Source organism: Uloborus diversus, chromosome 4 (genome assembly GCF_026930045.1).
Source record: "Uloborus diversus isolate 005 chromosome 4, Udiv.v.3.1, whole genome shotgun sequence".
NCBI classification, from domain to species: Eukaryota; Metazoa; Arthropoda; class Arachnida; order Araneae; family Uloboridae; genus Uloborus; species Uloborus diversus.
Genome location: NC_072734.1, coordinates 15,149,918 through 15,174,650, shown reverse-complemented (window position 1 = coordinate 15,174,650; position 24,733 = coordinate 15,149,918). Strand labels below are relative to the sequence as shown.

Sequence of the window (24,733 nt, the reverse complement as noted above, 5' to 3'; positions counted from 1 at the left end):
CGACTGTAATATCGAGTTTATTATGAAATTCCGGATTATTGGGTGAGCATGATTTGAGTTTGTGTGCTCAAACCAATATTTTTTGCTGTACGTTTTATTTTTGTCAAAAATCTGAAATAGGTTTGCTAATATACAAGCTGACTCCTATTATAGGGCACGACAAAGAAGGCTGTAAAAACAACTGTTTGCATTTCATAAATCAATTATTTGCTCTTTAAACGAATTTTTTTCTTTTTTTAAATTAGCAGCACAGTCTATATGAGTCTATTTGAGGCATTTTTGACACCGAACCCGCTGTTTATCCAAATGATCATTTGAAAATAATTCTGCGCAATTGATACGAACACACAGCGTCAATTATTTTTACTTCCATTTCTCTACCCTTCCTTTATCCCCCCCCCACCCCCGCCTGTTTTCGCTCCTATTTTAAGATATTAGCGGCAATCTTTTTCATCGTTAATAAGTATTATATTTGTTATCGTGAACGACCGAAAGTGTAGAATATCGACTTTCACTGGTGATTTACCGGAACTATGCAGTCTTTGTGTTTTGGCTCAACGGTTAAAGTCGACATTCTCCAGATTTAAGACTTTTACTGTAGCAAATATAGGGGAAGCTTTGGTTTGCTTTTTTACTTTTTATTTTTTTATCTCATCAAAAAATTAAATGAACAGTTTAATTTTCTGCCATAAGTTTTTTTTTAATATTTCTGATCAGCATAGATTTTTTGCATTACGCCAACAACCTCTTTTACAATTTTAATGATAGATATTATTCAATATTTGGAATGATTGATAAAATTCAACATTTTGTAAACTTTCGTCATTTTATTTTCTATTTAAAATAAAAAACATAAAGTTTTAGGATTAATTTAACATATTAAATTAAACCAATTAAAAAATTGGCCAACTTGTACTTCAGTGTTATTTATGCCACAACAACCTACATTTTTGCAAGAATCAGCCCAACTTGGATCTTCATCAACTTTCTTGTTGTTATCATTAGAACATTGTTTTTATAGTTCTAAAAGTTTTCGTTTTTTTTTCAGGGTATTCTAAAAGTGGACTAACGTACCCGGGGTCCATGTTCTGAAAAACGTGCTATCATATTTTTTCTCTTTATGACAAAAAATAAAGAAACTACTAATAAGTGTAAATTAAAAGAACATACTTTAGAAGATAAATTCATATTATTGCTCCAATTTTGGTGAAAATCGTTTCAAAAAATAAAGTTTCAGACTTTTGATAATGACTCAGCGCTGTTGAAACAACTTTCTGAAGTAAAATTTGTAGCTGTACTATGTGATTTTATAAAAAGAATTATAAGAGTAAAGGTGCTGTTGGTGTTGGTCATAAATTAAAATGTAAAATATAAATAGAGCTTAAGTTGAAATGAGAAGAATCAAGTTGAAATTTTTATCCAATTTTATCCAAGAGCTTGAGTTATTTATACCGCTTCCAAAGGTCCCCTAAGTCCAGGGAAATGTGTCGCCTCCTGCAATACAAAGAAGTATTTTGGTCTCTACATCAATTTGTTTTTCGTCCAGTTTCACTTAGCTGTTAATTTTATTGACTTAAGAACACTTCAGTAAATTATACTACTTGTTGTTCACAACAGCAGAAACAGTAAAGCTATCCCTTCTCTTCATGACTAGGACAGCGAAAAACTCATAAAACCATTCGAAGACAAAAAGTTATCAGCTAATGGTTCTAGGTGCTCCTGCTATATTGCTTTTACCATTATTCACGTACCATCGAGGGGTTGAAAGATGACTTCAGTACGATAAGACTGCTTTTGCGAAGAAACAAAATTTACAGGGTTCCGGGGACACCCTTTTCCTCTTGTGTGTAAAAGAATTTTACCAATGTTCATTACTGATGCATGTATGTTTGTATGTATGTATGTATTTATAAATACATGTATGAGTAGGGGAGAATGTTGTACCTTAGGACGCTTGTACATTGGAACACTGCTAATTTCTAAGAATCTCTTTTTAGCAGCCATTTCGTTTGTAATCTCTAACCTTCACCACTAAGTGTTGCGAAAGTAAAAATCAGCGTCAAAAGAGTTAAACTGATGATTTTGTGAGAGAAAGAATATTTTCTTCATTTTTATTTCATTTTCTATCTTTGTATTTGTAAAACTAATGAACTGAATTTTATTTTGTTACAAAAGAGATGTACTTTAAATATTTTGGTTATGAGGTAATAATGATAGTGCATCCTGATTGACCACGATTTTGGTTTTTCTTAAAATGCGTGGTGATTGTACTTCGGAACAGCCAAACATATTGCACCTTAGGATGCGTCTCAAGGTGCAACATATGCATGGTTCGTAATAATTAAGATATGTTTGGAGCATGGAAAAATGTTCTAATATGATGTAGTCTTTTAACACATTTAATGCTAGATAATAATTCATTAATTCTTTATGTATGATTCATTATTTATAATGGGGTCGTTTCCGAAATTTTAAAAGTATTTTTTTCTGAAAGAGCATGCTTAAAAACATGTGATATGACCATTTTTTAAATAACTTGTTTAAGTTTAATATTAAAAAAAAAATACTTAAATCGGTGCGCTTTCATTGTTTATGTTTCTGCCCGATGACATCACAAATGATGAAATGGATTCAGTGTTGCCATCCACAGACCAAAATATTTAATTCGTGTATTGGCAACGATATGGTTGATAGCAAGCGTAGAGCAGAATTTTAATTCGCTTGTTGATTATCATAATGTGGAACCGTGGTAGAAAGATGCGCCAAAATGCATCATCTGTGATGTCATCAAGACCACGCCTTGTTTGAAAAATCGGACATTTAAAAAACATTAATTGAAAAACAACTGTTGGGAAAATAAAAATAGTTTCTGGGTCTATGTTATTTTTTTTGCTTATTCTATCAAATTCAGTGACTAAAAGTAGTACTTTTGACTGAAGGAAACAACCCCATTTAATTCATTACCATGATTTTTTTTTTTTTTTTGTCTTTTAGCGCAAAATTGGTTCAAGTATATGACTGTTTCCTGAATCATAAAAAGTGTCCCATGGTACAACAGGATGTGTCCCAAGGTATATTAGTAATTGTACCTTAGGACAATTTGGAACTCTTACTTTAAATGTCTGGCAATATTTTATTTTCAAAGCGTCTGAATTTTAAACAATATATTGCAGAGAAATATTTTGGGGTATTTTAATGTGACTTTTAGATTTTAAATTTGGTTTAAATAATTGACGTTAAAAATTAAAATATGAAAAGCATCTTAAAGTACAACCTTCTCCCCTACAGTCTATCCCATTAGTTCTGTACATGTAGTAACTTTTAAGCTAATAGTTTTCCATTGGGTTCGGCAAACAGGTTGTGTTTCTTCTATTCCATTTCTTCGGAACTTCAAATTCAAGCTTTTTTTTTCTTTGATGAATAAAAAGTTTATAAATTTGCAATTCAAGGGCTTGAATGCGCCATAAATTATGGGACGTTGGGTCTGTCTAAAAAGTTAGGTTTCGTATTTTCTCTCTAATTCTCTTTATCGCTTCAAAATTTCAATATCTTAACTCTGCATTTTCTTTTGCCATTTTTGCAATCGGAAGTATACATCTAGGACGGTATCGAAAATAGAGATCTTGCTGGTTAAATCGTGACTCGCTATTTATTAACACGCTTTTATTAGCTTCACCTGTATGTATGTAAGTATATATGTATGTATCTTGTAACGGAATCTTGCAGCTCAAATTTCGCCCACTTCCTGCGATCGGATTCTTTTGAAATTTAGCACGCGACCTCAGACCCGATGACAATGCAATATTCTATAATCAAATTAATTAATTAACTCTTTTAATTGTTATTTTTCTCCAATTTTAATCAATATTTTTGCATAAATCCAACAATGTGAAAAAAGGAAAAATTTTAAAAAATACATTAAAAAATGCTCGCAAAAATTATTTAAAAACATCTACAAAAACCTTTAACTTTTCTGCATCAGACAAAATTTGTTCCAATGTTCCAAGGTAATTAGAACATGAAATATAATTGTTTTTAAGTAATTTCATGCCAAAATTTAGGTGAGCCTTCAATTGAAAATTCATTGCTGATCAGACCATTGTTGAACAAAACTTTTATTCAAATGCATCTCAAATTTTCAAAGTAATGTAAATATGACTTCTGCAAACATACATCGATGACTCACAGTAGCTTCCCATCGGGGTGTCCTTGTCTTAACTTTAAGATATTACCTCGCACTCGTTTTATAAATAATTTCGTCAATTAAGTCCCAACTAAGACTTTTACGAAAAGAAGTAATTGCAATTTTGCCTGATCATTCTCCAACATAAGACTAAAAAACAGAAAAATAAAATAATAGTTTAAAAAACTAAAAAACACGCTTTCGTAGCAAAATGAACTAAAAAGTGAAAAATAATCTTTGGATGATAGTAGTTGACCAATCACTTAATTTAAATGTAATATAAAAAAGCGTGGGGGGCTTCTTATCAGTTGCCTCGAATTTCTTTCATTTGTTGTCCAAACAAAAATGTAAATAGACAGCACCCCACGCTTTTTTGTATTACATTAAAATTAAGTGATTGGTCAACTACTATCATCCAAAGATTATTTTTCACTTTTTAGTTCATTTTTATACGAAAGCGTGTTTTTTTAGTTTTTTAAACTATTATTTTATGTGTATGCAAGAGACGGTATGGAAAAAAAAAACAATGATTTTCTGAAGTTAGTTTATAATTTAATGCAGTTCATACTTCATTAAGTTTATTAACTTAAAGTAATAAGGACGATACACAAATCTAAATCATGTTACTCGGAAGAAGAGCTTAAAGATATTAATAAGAGCACATTAATTAGTAATATTATTTATAATACATAAATTTCTTTCTTTTGGCATCCTGACTCTTCATTTTCTTCGCCTTTATCTGAGCATTATGGGCTATTATTCTTCCTTAATCACACATTCACTCACTGTAGGTGTAGTGGCCATTCCTATGAAGTTAGGCCGTTATCGCCATTGTTTTTGATGCATTACAAGTAATTTAGCCATTTGTATTCGCTGAACATCTTATCTTTACCTTTCAAAGGACCCATTCGTTGTCCAATGAGATGAAAAAGAAAAATATTTTGATAATAGTTTTAGGTATTTGAATACTTTCACCAATTGAATTTTCCTGGAAATATTTAAGATTTTATCTGTAAAATTTCGATAGCTTGTAATTTTGATAAATTTTTGTTTCGACCTTAGTAATGATTATATAATTAATTAAAAATTTAGGATACGAGTCACAACATGCATTAAAGAAAAATAGTATTATTTGAAAAATATTATTTCAACCAGTGGTTATCAACCTTTCAGTTTGGACGCCCTTTTTTGAACACTGATGTGTGCTTTTTATAGGTATCGGCCATCTTTTATGTACGACCCCTTAGATAATTTATCAATCATTGTTCGAATGTGCCAAAATTAAAAATTTGGAGATAACTAGTAGGGGAATAAGGGGCAAAGTGAAACGGTAAAATATTTACTTTACTTTTAGTGTCATTTACCTAGTAATACTTTAACTATGTAGTAACACATGAAGTCTGTTGCAGTCAAGAAAAAAAATACCTCTGAAAATCAAAACATATGATAATACAAGCAGTTTTCAAAAATTGAAACTCAAATTGTAATATTTTGTTGTAAGTCAAAAATTATTTTGATATTATCAAATGATAAAATTCTTGTTATTAATATTTGAAATATTAATTGTGACCTTCTAATATTGGGTGCAGTATTTATATAGTTAATGTTTAGCTTATTTGTATTTTCAATATTTTTCACAATTAGTCAAGCACATGCGAGGCAAAGTGGATGGGGCAAAGTGAAATAGTTCATTTCATTTACTTATTTAGTCTTTTATCAAATTACTTACGTATTCATTTATTAATTAGTTCATTAACATTCCTTCATTTCATAATTCCCTTATTTATTCATTCATTCACTATTCGCAACTCCAATAAACTATAGGAAGCGCTGCAGTCACTGTCCAATGGCGGATGAGAAAGGTAAAACAAAAAAATGCCTAACTTATACGCTGAGTGACGTTTAGTGACTGACAGTAACTTTTCATCGTGTTTGTGGAAACTTTCTTTTTCTATTCTTCTGAAATTACATTACATCATAAACTGTCTGAAGCCTGTAATTTACCCCAAAGAAAGCACGTGGAATGGAATGTTTTAACCTTTTTCTTTAGTATTGTTAATCACCGCAAGGTAGCGTATTCGAGCTCTGGAATTGCGAATTTAATTCACTCATTTATTTTTCTCATTTATTCATTCATTCCTTTCTTTAGTCGTCTATTTGATCAAAACTATCTTTAAAGGTTTAATAGAAAATATTTCGCTAGAAATTTTTTTTTAATTTTTCACTTTGCCATATGGGGAAAAAAAAGGGAAAAATTTCTACTTTTTTAGGAGGTACAAACTAACTGCTAAAAATTAAAAATAATGTTTCAATGCACGTTTTAGTGTAAAATACATTGTTTTTTTTATGTACCGTAATTTTCTGAACAAATTTCCAATTTGTTCACTTTGAAAAAAGTAGGTTATCTTAACTGTTTCACTTTGCCCCACATTCTCCTACATATGTGTCACTGTGCGTCATCTTCTGTGTTGTTAAGAAGATAAATTAGCGTTTTCGTACGCATACTAATATTACCGCACAGGCTAACAATCACATTGGCTCAACTGACAGAGCGCGAAGTTTCGAACCCATCGGAACCCGAATCGAGTTCAGGCCAAGACGTTTCAGGTACATTCACAACGAAATTGTATAGTTTAAATTACAACATATATAATAAATATATATGTTTATAATAAATTATAAACAGCTACAACGCCAAGCAACACACGAAATGCGTTGGCCATACACAAGTGTTTCAAAGTATGCTCTGTTGATAGCCAGTAGCTGTACTCAGTGATCTCCACGTCGACTCAACGCAGTACGCGCAACCACGGACAACGAGAAAGAAAGAAAGCGAGAAGAGCGTATGTGTGACTTGTCGTCACTCAAAAAACAACTGCGTCACTTCTGTCACACTAAAAAGTAGCGAATCAGAATTTAAAGCCCTCGCATAAAAAGTTTCCCTTCAAAAAACGGATCTATTTTCTAAATTTTTCGACACTCACCGGCGTAGAGCTCAGTGACAGAGCGCTGGTTTTGTAAAGCAAGAGTCGTGACTTCGATCTTCACTGAGGGGAAGGGAATTTTTTGAACCCTTTTAGTGTTAAATAAATACGGGTAAAGTGAGCATAATTTGCAAGATGTTACATACAATACAAATCGATAAGGGAAAAAAATAATGCAACAGCGAGACTTGCCGAAAGAAGCTATGATTTGCTAAGGGTTATAGAATAACAAAAACTTTTAATATTATGATATATTGAAACAACAAATCGAATCAAATTTACTTTTACTAAGTACCCTTGGTAAAAGCATAGCTTCTGTAAGCCATTCCCGTGACTGCTTTTTTTTCTTCAAGAATACTTTCCCCCACAACTTTAACAACAAGTTCTTATTGGTTGGGTACATTTATTTCATAGATATTACTCAAATACTTAACTTTAATAAACATGCAAAATTCCAGTAAATAATTTTGAATAAATAAATAAATAGTAATAGTAACCAGTAAATAGTTTAAAAGTTTAAGTTCGATGCTTTACTTTTTTTTTCACAACTTAATTTTTACACTTCTTTAATCAACTCCTTAATAACTACTGACACTTTTTCACTAAAATTACACTATACCAATATTTTAAAGCTTAATGAATCAAATACTAATAAATATTTGTGAGCACCCAAATTAATAAATTCATATTCGATGTCTTAATATATTCCCACAACTTTAACCAAATTCTAAACTCGGTCAAGTTTATTTCACTGAAATTAATCGCATATTCTTTACTTTCATGAACGTTTAAATTCAAATAAAATGTAAATTTGATTTACAGGTGAGTGGTATTAAAGAAAACGTCAGCATCATTTTCAGCTTAGTTTTTGACGATTCGTCTGTACACTTGGAATGCAGGCAGCATAAAAGAAAGAAGAAAGAAAACCCTTGATTTAATATCAAAAAATATTCATCCGCATTTTGAGATAAATTTTAAAAACTTCGGAAATGAAATTCCAATCCCTCTAAAGAATGCAAAAAGAATGCGCACTTTACGTCATTAGTCGCATACGAAATGGGGAAAATTTAAACGGACGTATCATTTTATTCTGCCGTGGGAAGGTAAAGCACAGTATCTGCAGAAATTAGGTTTTGAGCTATTTGAAGAAACGTGTTTTGTATTCCACACTAACAATAGGGAAATTTTCGAAATTTGACGTTGTTTCCTGTTTTATACTCAGCGGAAAGCAAATAATCAACAAGATTGTACAGCAAAGCTTAAGGGGTGTCCAGGACACATTTTGAAATTTTTTTTATTATATACTTTAGAGTTTGAAAATTTTTTGCACTGATTCACCATTTATTTAATAAACAAAATCATAACATGAATATGAAAAAAAAAATTTTTATTTAAATTTAATTAGTTTTTTTTTAAAAAACGGTGTTACTAATAAATTGCTATAACTCAAAATATTCTTGATCAATTTTCAATTTTTTAAAAATAAATTACGCACAAATATCTAAGCTTTAATTTTTATTCGGCGATTTTAAAAATATTGATTTAATAAAAAATAAAAAATATTTGAAGAAAAATTTCGAAAAATTCGAAGATACTTAAAAAAAAAAAATCATAATTTTTGCAGTAAACGTTTTTTTCAAATTCGCCGAATAAAAATTAAAGTAAACTGTTTCAAAAAGATATGCTCTAAGTTTCATTACTTTATCTTTATCGGTTCCTGACTTATAAGAGTTTGAATGCAAGAAATCGGGAAAAATGCATCATGGAGAAAAACGCGTTTAAAGTTTGAAAGTTAAGTACACATTAGTTAGGTGTGCATGCAACAAAAATAATTATATCTTTCGTTCTATTTAAGATAGAAACAAGATACAAATGTCTTTTAAAGAAGAAAAAAACGGAGTAATTTTTCACATGATAAAAAAAAATTGCAAAATTTGACGATTTTTGTGTCCCGGACCCCCTTAAGTACAATAGGTGACGAAAGTGGAATCTCAGCGGCCGAGTTGATTCGCTTGCTGTCACACTATACTTGGTGCAGTAGAGGTGGAGGGTTCGATTCCCTCCCTCGCCATGGATGTAATTTTCTTCTCGGCGCTGTAAATTCTGTCCTACACTATATTCGTATTACTGTACTGTGTCATTTTGGATGAGAGTTCATAAGCGGGTCCTGTGAGGTCAAGTACACGATTTCGAAGTGCATGTTGTGTAAACAAGAACTGAACAATGGTATATTCAGCGTACTATTTCACGATAATTACAAATACAAATACAAAAGTGACTACTAGCAACAGGCTCTGGGCCCAGCTAGACTGGTTTTAGTCAATTTACAATCCCCGGTGAAGATCAATGGCCCTCTTAAAACTATCTACTCCCTTGCTCATTACCACCTCTTCCGGTAAGCTGTTCCAAGGTTCCACTACCCTGCTAAAATAATAATTTTTCCTAATATCCATGTTAGCCTGAGATTTAAAAAGCTTAAAACAATGACCCCTTGTCCTGTTTTCAGTGCTAAACTTCAGCCCCGTAACATCTTTCATTTTAATAAATTTAAACAGCTGAATCATGTCCCCTCGGTCTCTTCTTTGCTCAAGACTGTACATTTTTAGCCTTCTAAGCCTGGAATCATAGTCTAAATGAGAAAGTCCATTTATTAGCCTTGTAGCCCGTCTTTGAACCCTTTCCAATACATTAATATCTTTCTTAAGATAAGGAGACCAAAACTGAACAGTATACTCCAAATGAGGTCTTACCAAACTTCTATATGAGGGCAGAAGAACTTCTTTAGTTCGAGTAAAAGAAAAAAGAATAACAAACTTCGCTTCAACATTGCTCTCAATGGTCGAAGCGTGATGTTTCGTTCACTTGAATCCGAACTTTAGAGTAAATATGGGATAGAGATTTCACAGGGGTGATTCTCAGTCGCCAACATGAATTTTGTCGCGCCGAAGAATTTCGTTAGAATCAAGGACGGATCCAGAAAATGTTCAAGGAGGGTGCGATTGTTTTTTGCTCTTTACTCTTTGGAACTTCAATTTCTAAAAACTTTTGAAGAAGTGTGCTGAACCCCATCGCTTACCCTTATGTAATCAAAGGTGTCCTACCCTACAATTTCGTTTCTTTCGAAAATTATCCAAGGTGAGCCTTTGAACCTATCATGTAAGATTGTCTAAAATTAAAATTTTGGAACTCCAATTTCGAAAAAAAATTCCTGCAGAAAGTTCTGGTCCCTATCCCCGGAGTAATAAGAGATGGGCTACGATTGCGTTTTCAAAACTTCAGTTCCAGAGGAATTCCGGAGAAGAGCTCCCTTTCTTCTAATACCATCGAAGATTATGTAAAATTGGGTTTTTGGAAGTATCTCGGCTCAAGGAGGGGGCGATCGCCCCATTCACCCCTCCCTTGTATCCGTCCCTGGTTAGAATGCTATTTATTCCTTGTGCGAAAAAAAAAATTGTATCGCTCGAGCCTACGTTAATAGCAAACAATGATTGCCAAAGCATTTTCCAGCTTATCTATCACAACAAAGAACGGACACAAAAGTGGAACACTACTTCTGAAGATGACATACTTGAAGTTTGGTTCTGCCAGAGAAAATAAGTTGTTGTTTCTGTTGCTTATCTCAGATTTCCTGGAAAACCTACATAATATCCATGAACTTAAATGTCTGAAAGCAGTCCGGGCTTAAAAGACTGTTAGGGGAAAATGAGTAGAAATTTTAAAAAGTGAGTTTTAGACGTCTTCCCTGAATTGCCAAACGCTTGGAATGGAGCCTTTAATGTAGTAAATGTAAGATGGCGGTTACAACTGATGCAAAGTCCTATGGAAGAAGCTTTAGAAAGTGTAGAGAAACCTAAGTTCTATGCTCCTTCCCGCCTATTATTCCAATAGAGGGCGCTGCAAGCGCTTATTAAATTAAGTAAGTAGATTATGGAAAAATTTAGTGGCAACACTGACAGTGGAAGAGATTGAATAGAATTCGAAACACGAAGCGCAAGCTCCGTGGAAGCGAGTAATTCGCTGTTTAGAGTAAATGATTTGGTTTTAATCATCAATGTAAATAATGTACATAGTCTTCAATAAAGATGTTAAGTTTTCTTCGAATCGTGATAATATCAATCTATCACTGAACCACCGGATTGACAAAGAATTGCACTTTTTTCCCCGCATGGTGCATCGGCATCGGAAAGATGAACTAGTGAACTTTTAGTAAGTGAATCTCATTTGGATAGCATTTTTATGCGAAGACTGCAAAAGGTAGGATCTTTTGAGTTAATTACATTGTTGAACATCATTTAAAATGGAACAAAAATCATTTATGCAAAAAAGAACTGTTCTTCGCTCTTCTACTACGGTTATAGTAAAAAATGTTGATAAATACATAGAAGAAGAGCAAAATGAGGAACTAGAAAATTGTTTTGAACTGTTAAATAGCAAAGAGATAGAACTTGATAACTTAGATGAAAAAATACAAATTTTGATAGAAGACGAGAAGAAACCAGATTCTGATGTAGAGACTTCTATGAATTATAAAGATAAAATAACTTTGACGAAATGTCGAATAAATCGTTATTTTAAGAAATTAGAGCTCCGAAATGAAAATAAAACGCCCGTTAATAACGAATCAAATAATTCCTCTCTTATCGATGAAATTCGAAACCAAACACAAAGTAACGTACGGTTACCAAAAACTTCCATCCAAAAATTCAACGGTGATTACGGTGATTGGATAAATTTTTGGAATTCTTTCGAGGTAACTATTCACAAGAACACGACACTTTCAAAAGTCGAAAAATTCAACTATTTGAAAAGTTATTTGAGCGGAAATGCTGCTAGTGCTATAGAAGGTTTTTCGATTTCGGAAGCAAATTATGATTCTGCGATAGACATTCTCAAAAACAGATTTGGTCAAAATGACTTGATAATTAACACGCACATTTCCAATCTCTTGAGTTTGACCCCGTTACAAAGCTCAAATGAAGTTACGAAATTAAGAAAATTGTATGATAAAATTAACGTACAAATAAGAAGCCTTTTTTCACTCAATGTCCAGCCCGAGAGTTACGCGAATATGTCAATTCCCGTTTTGATGAAAGTAATTCCTGCTGATATCGCTCTAGAATTTCATCGCAATAGAAAAATTTCAGCCAATATAGATTTGAATGCATTTCTAAACTTTCTCCGTTCGGAGATAGAATCTCGGGAAAAAATCGCTAGTATAAAACTTCCGCCTTCGAATAGCAGTGAACAGATTAACACAAGTACTTTGAATAATAAACAGTTCAGAAAGATCCCTTCCAGATCACAGCACGTTACAAAAAACAGATGTCCTTTAACACATGAGCTAATTGCTAAAACGTCAATAAATCTTTACAAGTGTCTATTTTGCTCAGAAGATCACGAGTCGGAAAAATGCGTAAATCTCAACGTGGATGAAAAAAGGAATGTATTGCGGGGGGATGGCAGGTGTTACTTATACCTTAGAAAAAATCATAGAATATCTGCTTGCCACTTTAAGGCAACTAAGCGTTGCAAAATTTGCAAAGGAGCTCATTCCGAGGCGATTTGTTATAAATCTCAATCAAAGTTAAAATATAATGACACCGACAAAAAAGAAGCAAGTTCACTTTCGAGAAATGATGATAGTCAAGTTGAAAAAAATAAGGAAATTATTTCTGCCGTATCACATTCTAAATCCAATTCGATGCTTTTGCAAACTTGCTCGGTAAGAGTCAAAACAAAACAAGGCATAAGCTATCCGCGTCTTCTTTTGGACAATGGAAGCATGAAGTCTTTCATTACACAAGAATTAGCTAATAAATTAGATCTTGAAGTAATTAGAAAAGAAAAATTGTCGGTTTACACTTTTAGAATTACTGCGCCAATTCAAAAGACTTACGACGTCGTTAGATTAGTACTTGAACATAGAAGTTCCCCTAATTCTAGAATAGAAGTTGAATTATTGGTAACCGATCACATATCAGGTTCGGACATTCCTCCACCAAAATTAAAAGAAATTAGACAAAATAAACTGCTACGAAGTTTGATATTAGCGGATTCTCTTGACAGTCAACAACCCGTTGGCATTTTGATCGGAGCAGATTATTACTACAATATAGTAACGGGTCACATTAAACGTTTGAACAAAAATCTTGTCGCTGTAGAAACTATTTTTGGCTGGAGCCTACAAGGACGAGAAGGAGAAGATAACTTTACTTTATCATTTAATGTGATGGTAGAGGAAGATTTAATCTCGAAACAAATAGAAAAATTTTGGGACTTGGAAAATTCCGGACTCATATGCGAAAACCAAAATTACAATTCAACCGAAAATGAAATCCTCAAACAGTTCGAATCTGATGTAGTATACGAAGATTGTCGGTTTCAACTTAAATTACCATGGAAAAGTGACACATCAAGATTGGATGATAATAGAGAAATCGCGGAACAAAGGTTCAACCGACTTAGAAATCGATTCAAAAAAAATCCGCAACTATTTTCTGAATACCAAAACATAATACAAGATTACTTGAAACAGAATATAATTGAACCCGTCACAGACGAAACGGATAAAGAAAATATCGTGTTTTATTTGCCTCATAGGGAAGTAATACGTGAAGATAGAACCACAAGCAAATTACGAATTGTTTTTGATGCGTCATCACATGACTCAAGCTCTGCATCTTTAAATGACTGTTTCCACGTTGGCCCAAATTTGTATCCGGAGATATTCGAAATTCTGTTAAGATTTAGATATTATCCAGTAGCACTTACTGCAGATATAAAGCAAGCGTTCTTACAGATTCTCTTAGATAAAGAAGATCGAGACGTAACCAGATTTTTCTTCACTGACTCCCCCACCAATGACAATATCCCGCCTCTTGTTTATCGTTTTTCAACAATTCTTTTCGGATTAAATAGTTCGCCATTTTTACTCTATCAGCAACTCTCATACATCACTTTAAAAAGTATAAACAACTCTACCCTGAAACAGTTAGTATTTTAGAAAATAATGTTTATGTAGATGATGTAATTTTAAGTCGAGACACAGTCAGAGAAGCCTTGACTACTTCTTTGGAGACAATCCAGATATTCAAGGAAGCGAGCATACTACTGCACAAATGGCATACTAATTCGAGAGAATTACATGCACTTTGGGAAAAGGAAGGCATAATTTCAAATGCAAATTTTTAAATTTCTGATGTTGAAAACACCGCCTTAAAGGTTTTGGGCATGGCGTGGGATAATTCGAGGGATTTACTGTATTTTGATATTCGAAGCCTGTTGTCATTTTTATCAAAGCCAATTGAGACAAAAAGGTTTATTCTACAAGTGTTAGGACGAATTTTTGACCCGATAGGAATTTTGGGACCCTTCACTGTAAGAATCAAACTCTTGATTCAGAAGATTTGGGCATCACATATAGATTGGGACGAGCCACTTCCTGAAGATTTGATCTCCCTATGGAGAAAATGGTGCGAAGAGTTGCATCAAATAAATGAATTCAAAATCCCTCGACATTATTTTTTTGAAAGTTTGTGCTCAGATATTAGAAATCTCGAACTACATTGCTTCTCAGACGCTAGCACTGTGGCATATGGTACAGTTGCGTACTTACGTTTCAAGACGAATGATAAAGAAATTCAAACGAAGTTCATTGCTTCCAAAAATAGGGTAGCGCCATTGAAAATACTCACCTTACCCAGATTAGAACTAATGGGGGCTTTACTATCTGCCAAACTGGGAAATAATATAGTTAGAATTTTGAATTTGGATATCCCTTGTTATTTTTGGACCGATTCAAGCATAACGTATTTTTGGATAAAGAAACAGCCCGATGCATTTAAACCCTTTGTTAAGAATCGTGTTCAAGACATTCAGAAGTTGACGTCGCCAAATAATTGGGGTCATTGCAGAAGTTGTGATAATCCAGCGGACTTAGTCAGCCGAGGAGCAAAGATCTCAAAGTTGATTAATGAACCTCTTTGGGCACAAGGTCCACCTTGGTTGAGACTTTCGTCTGACCATTGGCCAAAATTGACCCATGAGAAAATAGTAGAAGAATCTCAGCTAGAATATAGAAAAAAATTCCTGGAGACAAATGAACTTGAATGTATAGTCGAAAATAGAGAAGCCCCAGTTGATTTATCCAAATATAGTGACTTAGAAAAGTTGTTGAGGGTTACAGCATGTACAATGCGCTTTACCGCGAAATTGAGAAAATCTAGTAACATACAAGGAACTCTAATTACAGAAGAGCTACAAGAAGCAGAAAATTTATTGATACAATGTGAACAAAAGAGACACTTTGGAGAAGAATTTAAATCTTTAAGTGAGGGTGATTCGGTCGAAAAGAATTCCCCGTTGTACAATTTCGCCCCCTACATCGATGAAAAGCAAATCATGAGATTAGGAGGAAGATTGGAGTTTTCAGAGTTTTCTTTGGATAATAAACATCCAGTCATCTTGCCTACAAACTCCCCGCTAACAAGACTGATAGTACTTAAAGAGCATGAAAAAATCATGCACGGAGGTACATCTGCTACTCTAGCCAAAATTAGATCTCGCTTCTGGATCCCGAAGGGGCGCCAGCTAATTAAAAAGATCATCAAAAAATGCTTGATTTGCCAGAAATATTTAGCCAAACCAGCAGATCAAATGACAGCGCCTTTACCGAAAGATAGAATCCAAGAGTCACCACCAATTTCCATTTGCGGAATTGATTTTGCGGGACCTGTATATGCAAAGAACTCTAAAGAAATGCAAAAATCGTATATTGTTTTGTTCACCTGCGCAGTAACTCGTGCCGTACATCTTGAACTTGTGTCAAACATGTCGACACAAGCCTTTTTACTTGCATTTAGAAGATTCTTAAGTAGAAGAGGTAATTGCAAAGTCATTTATTCCGATAACGCTAAAACGTTTAAGAAAGCTGAAGAAGAAATGGGAAAGTTTTCTAAAATATTGGAAGATGATGCATTCAAAAATTTCATAGCTAAAGAAAGAACACAATGGAAATACATCATCGAAAGAGCCGCATGGTGGGGAGGATTCTACGAACGCCTTGTTAGACCGATTAAGGAATGCTTGCGAAAAGTGATAGGAAAAGCCCTTCTGTCGTTCGAGGAAATGACAACGCTTCTAACAGAAGTGGAAACAGTTTTGAACTCGCGCCCACTATCTTACACCTACAACGAGTTAGATGAACCTGAAGCATTAACTCCCTTACATTTTTTAAATTATGCAAAAAATAACTACAGCTATCCAGTTCACTTCTCTGATCTCATCGCCAAAACTTCTCCTGACCAATTGAGAAGAAGAAAGGAGTATCAGACAAAACTGTTAAAGAACATTTGGCTGAAATGGAAGACCCAATATCTTCTAGATTTAAGAACTGGACATCGCTTGGATTGCAGTAAAGAAGGAAAATCTCTCAAGATAGGGAACGTGGTACTTCTCGAAGGAAGTAACAAAAATAAGTTCTTGTGGCCTTTAGGTATAATTACAGAACTCTTTAAAGGACGTGATGGACTTGTTCGTGTCTGCGCAGTTAAGACAAAGGACGGACAATATCGGAGGCCGATACAGCTAGTGTATCCTTTGGAAATGATCAATGGACCGTGAAAAAAAAAAAAAAACTTTGGAACTTTCATTTTATATCTTTTCCATATATTAGTCAAACGATTTGATAGTTAAGAACTTCAATTTCTTTATTTTGATTTTTGAATTTATCTAATTGTGTTTCATTTTTATATTCATTACTTATTGAAAAGCATAATAATTTGAATATGATATTATTTGTTTCTCTAAATATTTTTTTTTATATTGCTATATTCATTTTTTGTTGTGTAAAATTGTAATTGTTATATTTCAATATATTTTGATTACAAAGAAAATGTAAACTCGAGGAGTTTAGGTTTAGGTGGGGAGTGTGTAGAGAAACCTAAGTTCTATGCTCCTTCCCGCCTATTATTCCAATAGAGGGCGCTGCAAGCGCTTATTGAATTAAGTAAGTAGATTATGGAAAAATTTAGTGGCAACACTGACAGTGGAAGAGATTGAATAGAATTCGAAACACGAAGCGCAAGCTCCGTGGAAGCGAGTAATTCGCTGTTTAGAGTAAATGATTTGGTTTCAATCATCAATGTAAATAATGTACATAGTCTTCATAAAGATGTTAAGTTTTCTTCGAATCGTGATAATATGAATCTACCACTGAACCACCGGATTGACAAAGAATTGCACTTTTTTCCCACAGAAAGAGAAGACTAATGGTGAACTGCAGATCAAAAAGAGAAAATTTGGCACATCAATAAAAGGTTCTTTAATACGGTTCAAATTGAATGGGTTCATTTACTTTCCAGATTATGCAATGCGAGTTTCCTGATTCAGGGGGACTCGCTTCCCTTCAGAAAAATCCAGAATTAATCCAAAATCGCTTACAAAGTACCCAGTAATTTTTCTTTAAAATATTAAACTCTTCAATTCTGCAGTGTTAACAATCTGGACATAGCATAATTATTTTTTCCATTTGAACTCAACTAAACCCTTAATTAACTAGTTCTTTTTAAACGTTTCTATCTGTCTTAGTTCTGCAACATTTGAAAATTCTTTGACTCCAGTCAATCAGTTTCTAACATAAGAAGAAACAAGATTGGAAATAATCAATTGTACAAATCGCTTGGAAACGAGCTTCAGATTCTTCTACCCTTAAAATCGCTTAAAATAAGAGAAAAATTAAGGAATTTAGAAGTTCCGTCAGTGAATGGCCACGTGATAATCGACTGGAATTATAAAAGCCAAAATAACAACTTTCTCCACACAGCAGGATTCTTTTCCATACAGAAAATTAACCTAAAGGCTGAATGATTTACTAATAATTCCTTTAATTTTTTTCAGGATATGAATCCAAAATCTTCAAAAAGCAAGTGCAATGATATAATTAAAAAACATTCCAAAATCTGCTGATTTTCTTACCATTCTCGAAGTCATCTTCATTGGGACTGTCATCTGGACCGGGGTCTTTGGTGGATTTCTTCATGCAAATGAAAGCATTTAGAGTTAACTTACCCCTTTTATAATTAACCGACACGCGCAGTAGGCGTGGTTAAAACCACCGCATCCCCACCACACGTGTACGGAGGCTTGTTGAAGAAAAGGATTCGATTCTTCATTCAAAAATATCCCTGAATGGCGCCCCTAATGAAGAGAATCTTGCAGAGATAGATCATTCCATGACTGTTATCAAAGAAAGAACCATTCCTTCCACCTACTCGTTTATCTGAATGGGTGATCATCTCACTATCAAAGCGTTTTCTAATTTTGACAGCATAGTCAATGACTTGTTTTGAAATTTGTGGGTTGTATCCATCCAGGATTTGCAAAAATCAAAAGAAACCGATGAGTGGCCTGCTGGTTTGCACGTGTAGCTCTTTAGCAAGAAGATTTTTCATTGATCTAAATGTGCTGCACTGTGTGTGGGATTTCCTCGTTGTGGGCCAAGAGGTGTAACTTTGTCTTACTAGTTTAGATTTCGCTGAAGGAGAAATATTGTTCAAATCTCACTCTATTAAATATTATATCCATCAAAAATACAACAGTCACTACACCGCATGCAATCATACAATACATAAACATTGCATACAACTACAGTCCGGGTCGTACTCTTCCTATTTTCTCCACTGAGACGAAATTTTCTTTTCTATTGATTAATTTTGCTGCAACCTGTTTCATCCAAAGCCCTAAATCGTAGAATAAATAGTTCACGCCCGCCGTCTTGGGGCTAAATGCCGCTTACTTCCTATATTTGCTGTTATGAAGTATAGTGTTTTGCTTCTAGATCGTGGATTAAGATGGAGTTAATAGGAAATTACACTCAAGAAGCGAAACACGCCACTTCATCATAGCAGACATAGGAAGAAAGCCTAGTTTAACACCAAGATGGCGGATGCGTCGCTACTTAAGCGACGATTCAGGACTTTAGATAGTCACATAACAACTCATTCATTGCCGTTGCAATCTTTTGCAATAGGTAAGCGAAACTCGAGCTTTCCTTCTTTAGATGCTCTGTGAACTACTTCCCTACTTAGAAACCACAGTTATTCTTTTTGCAGCCTCCAATATCCAACAAGTTTTTTTTTTCTTTAACGCTCTGCAACAGATCTTTGCTTAGCTCAGTTAGTAACAAAAGAGGAGGAACACTTTTGCAATGATCAAGTTTTCCCAACATCAAGTAGAAAAAAAAAATATTTTTTCGCTTCTGAACCCTCATATTTATATTGAATTTATACAATACACTCAACTGGTCATTTCCCCCCCTACAAGTCCATTTTTTTAGTTTCAAGGCACTAAGAATCTGTTTTTTCAAATAGTCCCTTTTTTCGCCTTTTCCTTCGAAATTTCAGTTTCAGCTTGAATTTTCCATGTAACTTCCTTTATCCATTTGCATTTTTTTCTTAAAAAAGAAAAAAAAGAAAGGAATGCAGTATCATTTTCAGTAAATTACCGCCCTATAGCCAGGGCTAAGTCAGAAATACAAGAAAAATACCGTCAGCTCAGTCATTCCAGCCGAGGACTGCAGTTTCGTGCTTATTAGCACTCATCAGCCCTAATAAGCACGAAACTGTAGTCCTCGGCTGAAATGACTGAGCTGGCGGTGCATTTCATGAATGCAGTATCATCTCTACCACAATAATTTGTAAATTTCGAATTAAGTGGGGACCCAACAGCTAGAGTTCAAAGTTTTTGGTAGGTGTTATAAATTCTTTCTGTGTTGTCTCTTGCTCTAGGAAAAAGTAATTTTAAGAAAATGAGAATAATAACTTTCAGGCGTATTAATCGGTTTGAGTTGGAGTATTACTGATTACTGTCGCTTAATCAGCGCAGCCCTAATTTTAACCTTAAAAAGTTAAGAACAAGTCCTTTTTGCTCCCCCTTTGTTTTGAATTTAGGTCCTTTTTTCCTTATAGGGACAAACTAATACTGTGTGGGAGCCGTGGACAGATTTTTAAATACAGTTTAAATACAGTATCGACAGAATTATCAAAATTTTTTGAGCTAAAATTCATTTTTTTAAAAACTTTAAGTTCATTTTAACTGAACTTATTTTGGTTGTGGTTGCTATGATGCCTTTCATCGAACGAAACTAAATAGCTTCTTCAACATCTTTGCATTTATCCACAGTTCTTTTGCTTTTGATTCAACACTAAAGTGGAAACATCTTTTTTTATTGCAATTTTATTCAGTTTGGTATTTAGGTTATTTATGGCGATACCGCTCTCTATTTAGTTATTAAACTAATGCAGATTATTTTAAACGTGATTTAATTTTAATATTTTAAACTGAAAAATATTCAGGTCATTTTATTTATAAATTAAAAGAGAGAAAGAAAACTCATAATGGGCTTACAAAAAGAGATATTTCTGTTATAAAGTATAATCAGTTCGAGTTCCATTGTGAAATTTTGCTATATGACTCAGATCAGTGGCATTTCTAGCACGGGTGCCCCGGGGACGGTAATTGTGTGGTGTCACGCCTTCCTTTCGCACCCCCAAAAAACTATTTATGTTCAATGCAAGCAAGAAGTTCATGCATTTTTTGAAAACAATTGTTTTTTTTTTTTTTTTGCATGGTGCAACTAAATTTTAATGATACTTTCACAATTAATTCAGAACTAATATACATTAAGGCGCAAATATGAATTGCGTACTATTAAATATAAAACATATAACGTTCGATGGATTTAATACAATTTGAAATATATTGGGAAGATTTTCCAGTAATGGACTATTTATATTCTTTATAAACTTTCCAATCGGCTTTCAGAAGGATGACACCCGGGGAGGACTGTCCCCCTCCCGGGGCCTCCGCGATGTTTCTCTTTGAGTGGGCCTGGAACAAGTGTCACCGCCGCCACTCGACCCCTCAGCTAAGCGATGGGGGAAAATTTGTTTCTTCACTCTTTGGGTCAGCTTTAAGCGTTGCGTTGATTACTCGTCGCATGTGTTTCGACATTTCGAGTTGTGAAATTTTTAAACTAGTGATACCCGCACGGTTTTGCCCGTAATAGAAAAATCAAAAGGTCTTTTGGTTCGCCTGTATATTTACAAATAATGTATGGTGAATTTTCTCGCCAGTTGGCTTGTACCCATCTTACTGTTCCACGTTATGATAATTTCATATCTCGCCAATTGGCTTGTGCCCATGTTACGGTTCCACGTTATGATAATTTCATAATTTACTCGTCCATCTTATGATATTTTTTTCCCTTAAAATTGGAATAGAAAAAGAACCACATCGAATTTTCGAAAAATCGCTTCGAGGTGCACACCCCCATGCTACATACTAACTTTGTGCCTAATTTCATGAAAATCGGCCGAACGGTTTAGGCGCTATGCGCGTCACAGACATCCTGCAGACATCTAGACATCCTCCGGACAGAGAGACTTTCAGCTTTATTATTAGTAAAGAAGATAAAGATAAAGATTCTTTCCCATTTTATTAAATTTCTGTGAAAAATGGGCTTAAAATTGGAATAGAAAAAGAACAAAATCAAATTTCCGAAAAATCGCTTCGAGGTGCACACCCCCATGCTACATACTAACTTTGTGCCAAATTTCCTGAAAATCGGCCGAACGGTCTAGGCGCTATGCGCGTCACAACATCCTACAGACATCCAGACATCCTCCGGACAGAGAGACTTTCAGCTTTATTATTAGTATAATAAAGATAATGTTTTCTCCTAGGCTACGAATACAGAATTAAGTCCCGGGATATTGGTATTCATGTTAGTACCTAGCGGGGTTAAGCTCCCTTAGTTCATCAAAGAAAACTAGAGAGAGAAGAGTCTAAATCTGTGATTTAAGTATGCACCAAAAGTTGACGGTAATATCACTACACTCAAACAATGTTGAGCGTCAAAATGTACGTTTATGTTTAAAAGTTTTTGACGTGACAAAGGCCCAAGCTTTCAAAGGTAAAATGACTCTGCATATAAAGGAACGACAGAGTTCATCCAAATAATTAACAAATGGTGGAGCAATATGAATGTGAAAAATCGTCACAAAGGCTATGAACTATAGGATGACAACAGAAACCTTTTAAGCTTATTTCAGATGAGAGATTGATTTTTTTTTTTTGTAAAAAGGTATAAAATGGGCCAGTGAATGGAAAAGGGCTACGATTCCAGGCAGGACAGAAAATGAAACTTGGGAAACTGACTTCGGAAACGTTTTGTTTATTTGAAAATACCTCTAAAACTATCAGAAAAATAATAATTCATCAACTGACATTATTCTCTGATAGTTATGTTTTAACTGGAAAGTACAAACTGACCCTTTGGAAGACAAATTTCGTCAATATCACCAAAAAAAAAAAAAAAAAAAACAGTTCACTGAAATTGCATTCAAAAGAATGGCGATTTTCATTTGAAAGAATTTTTGCGTGAGTTTTCTAAAAAAGAAACACCAATATATATGATTGAAGTTTATATAAAAGGAGTTGACTTTTGTAACATGACTGAAGAAGATTTAATATTCCTCTATATTTACCTTTCTGGATACAGTGTTGATAAATTAAAACCTCATTTACACTGCAGTGCTTAATCACTGCACTGTAATGTCTGTAATGTCATTTCACATCAAGGTTAAACTTATTAGCAGGAGTTATTATTTGAAATAAAAAAGTCTATGACAAAAGAATATTTGCGTGATATAGTAGATAGCGTGATAAAAGTAAACTGACTTATTCAGATTTAGATATTGTGAAAATATTTGTAGCAAATTAAAAAAAAAAAAATTTTAATTCATTTTATCAAGCGATGAAAATTCTCGCCACTCAAAATATACATAAGAACAATGTTGAACAAAATCATATTGGATGAAATTCTTGATTTAGACATTACAGGAATGTGAAAAATGCAACAGATCAAATGAAGAACAAAGCAAAAAATCTTCAAAAAAAGCTACGGTTACCAACAGATACGTTTTACTTATTCTCAGTTTAGAAGAGACAATATGAACTGTAACCCACAACATAGGAAAAAAAAAAAAAAAAAAAAACAGATGGCTGACGTGGCTCTAGCAGTTTTATATTAAACTATAACTATTTTTTTTTATTCCCTTCACAGCAGGGGTATTCCCATAGGGATATATACGTCTTCTCCATATACGCCGTATACTCTCAAGCATTTTTTAGAAATATAGCGTATATCCTCAAGCTTCAAAAATTTTCATTACAATTCAGATTTTATCATCGTATTTATAAATTTTCTCGAAGCAATGAAATGATTTAGCTACCGATAATAATTTTTACCAACGGACCCATACAGCTACACTGTTATTAATCGTTACAGTGACAGTTAATTAAAGTTAATTTTCGAAACATAAGGAAAATATGAAACTTTAATTTTCCCAATTTTTTTCCTCTCCCTCCCTGGAAAACTCGAAACTCTATCTTCAAGAATTTCTGGACATATTATGTTGTAAATTTGCCTCGATATTGTAGTTGTAAATTTGTCTATATTGAACAGACTCGGTGTGCTTTAAAAATTCGCTTGAAAGAGCATCAAAATTATGTGAAAAAACAACAATTTAATAAGTCTAGTATTGCTCAATATTGTTGGGATTCGAATTACTTTTTTGATTTAACTCTTATTGGGTAATCCAAAAATGCCCCAATTCATCAGATCTTGACTTTTGGGAATCTTTCCATATTTTGAGGAACAGTTCTAACTTAGTTATCTTAAAGCAGTTCCGTATTTTTCCAATGTCTGGCTCCCACATCTTTAACACTGTCCTTTCCTCATCCATTTTTTTTCCATTCATTTTTATCTACTGTCTTTCTTTATTTTTAATTTTTTTTTGTCATGGTTGATATCCCCCCCCCATTTCTTCTATTTATCTTTATTTTCCCTTTTCCGAAAATTTTGTTTTTGTTTATTTCATTCCTTGGTGTTTTTTCTTCCATTCAGCTTTTCCTTTCTTGCGGGTCACGGTTATTGACATTTTCTTTTTGTTTAAGCTTTGGCTTAATCTTTGTCCAACTGAATTCTTTCTTTCGGCTTTCTGTACCTCAGAGAGAGTTCTAGGCCTTTGTTTGCATTCCTATTGGTTCCTTATGGGTTTATAATTTTCTCATTAGTGTTTGGCTAATCCGCTATTTTGGTCTTTTAAGCTGTATGCTTATCTGCTCTTGGCTCATTACTTTTTGCATTGGAAAAGGCGTTCCCTGTAACGCCGAAACACGTGTCTGCAGTAATCTGCGAATTTGTGCTTTTCTGACGATGTTATTTCTTACTTTACTGTTCTGCACAAAGGTATTTATTTATCTTACTTTGGCCAATTTTGTACATTCAGCTTTACCTTTAATTTTAATGAAGTCAGTTTACTAAATTTTCAAAATTTTGATAGAAAGTACCATAAATATTATTTTAATCACATGTTTCCTTCAAAATACTGTTTTGAATGCGCCATGTTTTTCATTATTCGAACAATTCAACTATTTAGTCAACTTTTTTCAATTTAACTTCAATTTTTAAAGGGGTGGGGGGTGTTCCCCTTTAGAGGTAGGG

The 24,733-nt window shown here is 33.7% G+C and overlaps 1 protein-coding gene across 1 annotated transcript in view; it reads right to left on the bottom strand.

Moving 5' to 3' along the window:
• LOC129221463 (molt-inhibiting hormone-like) overlaps positions 1–18,185 on the bottom strand; it is a 45,540-nt gene extending 27,355 nt beyond the window's left edge. Inside the window, exon 1 of the mRNA XM_054855943.1 lies at positions 18,142–18,185. Coding sequence (XP_054711918.1) covers positions 18,142–18,174 — 33 coding nt within the window. The 5' untranslated portion in view covers positions 18,175–18,185. The remainder of the gene's footprint in view (positions 1–18,141) is intronic.
• Positions 18,186–24,733: the final 6,548 nt, after the last annotated feature.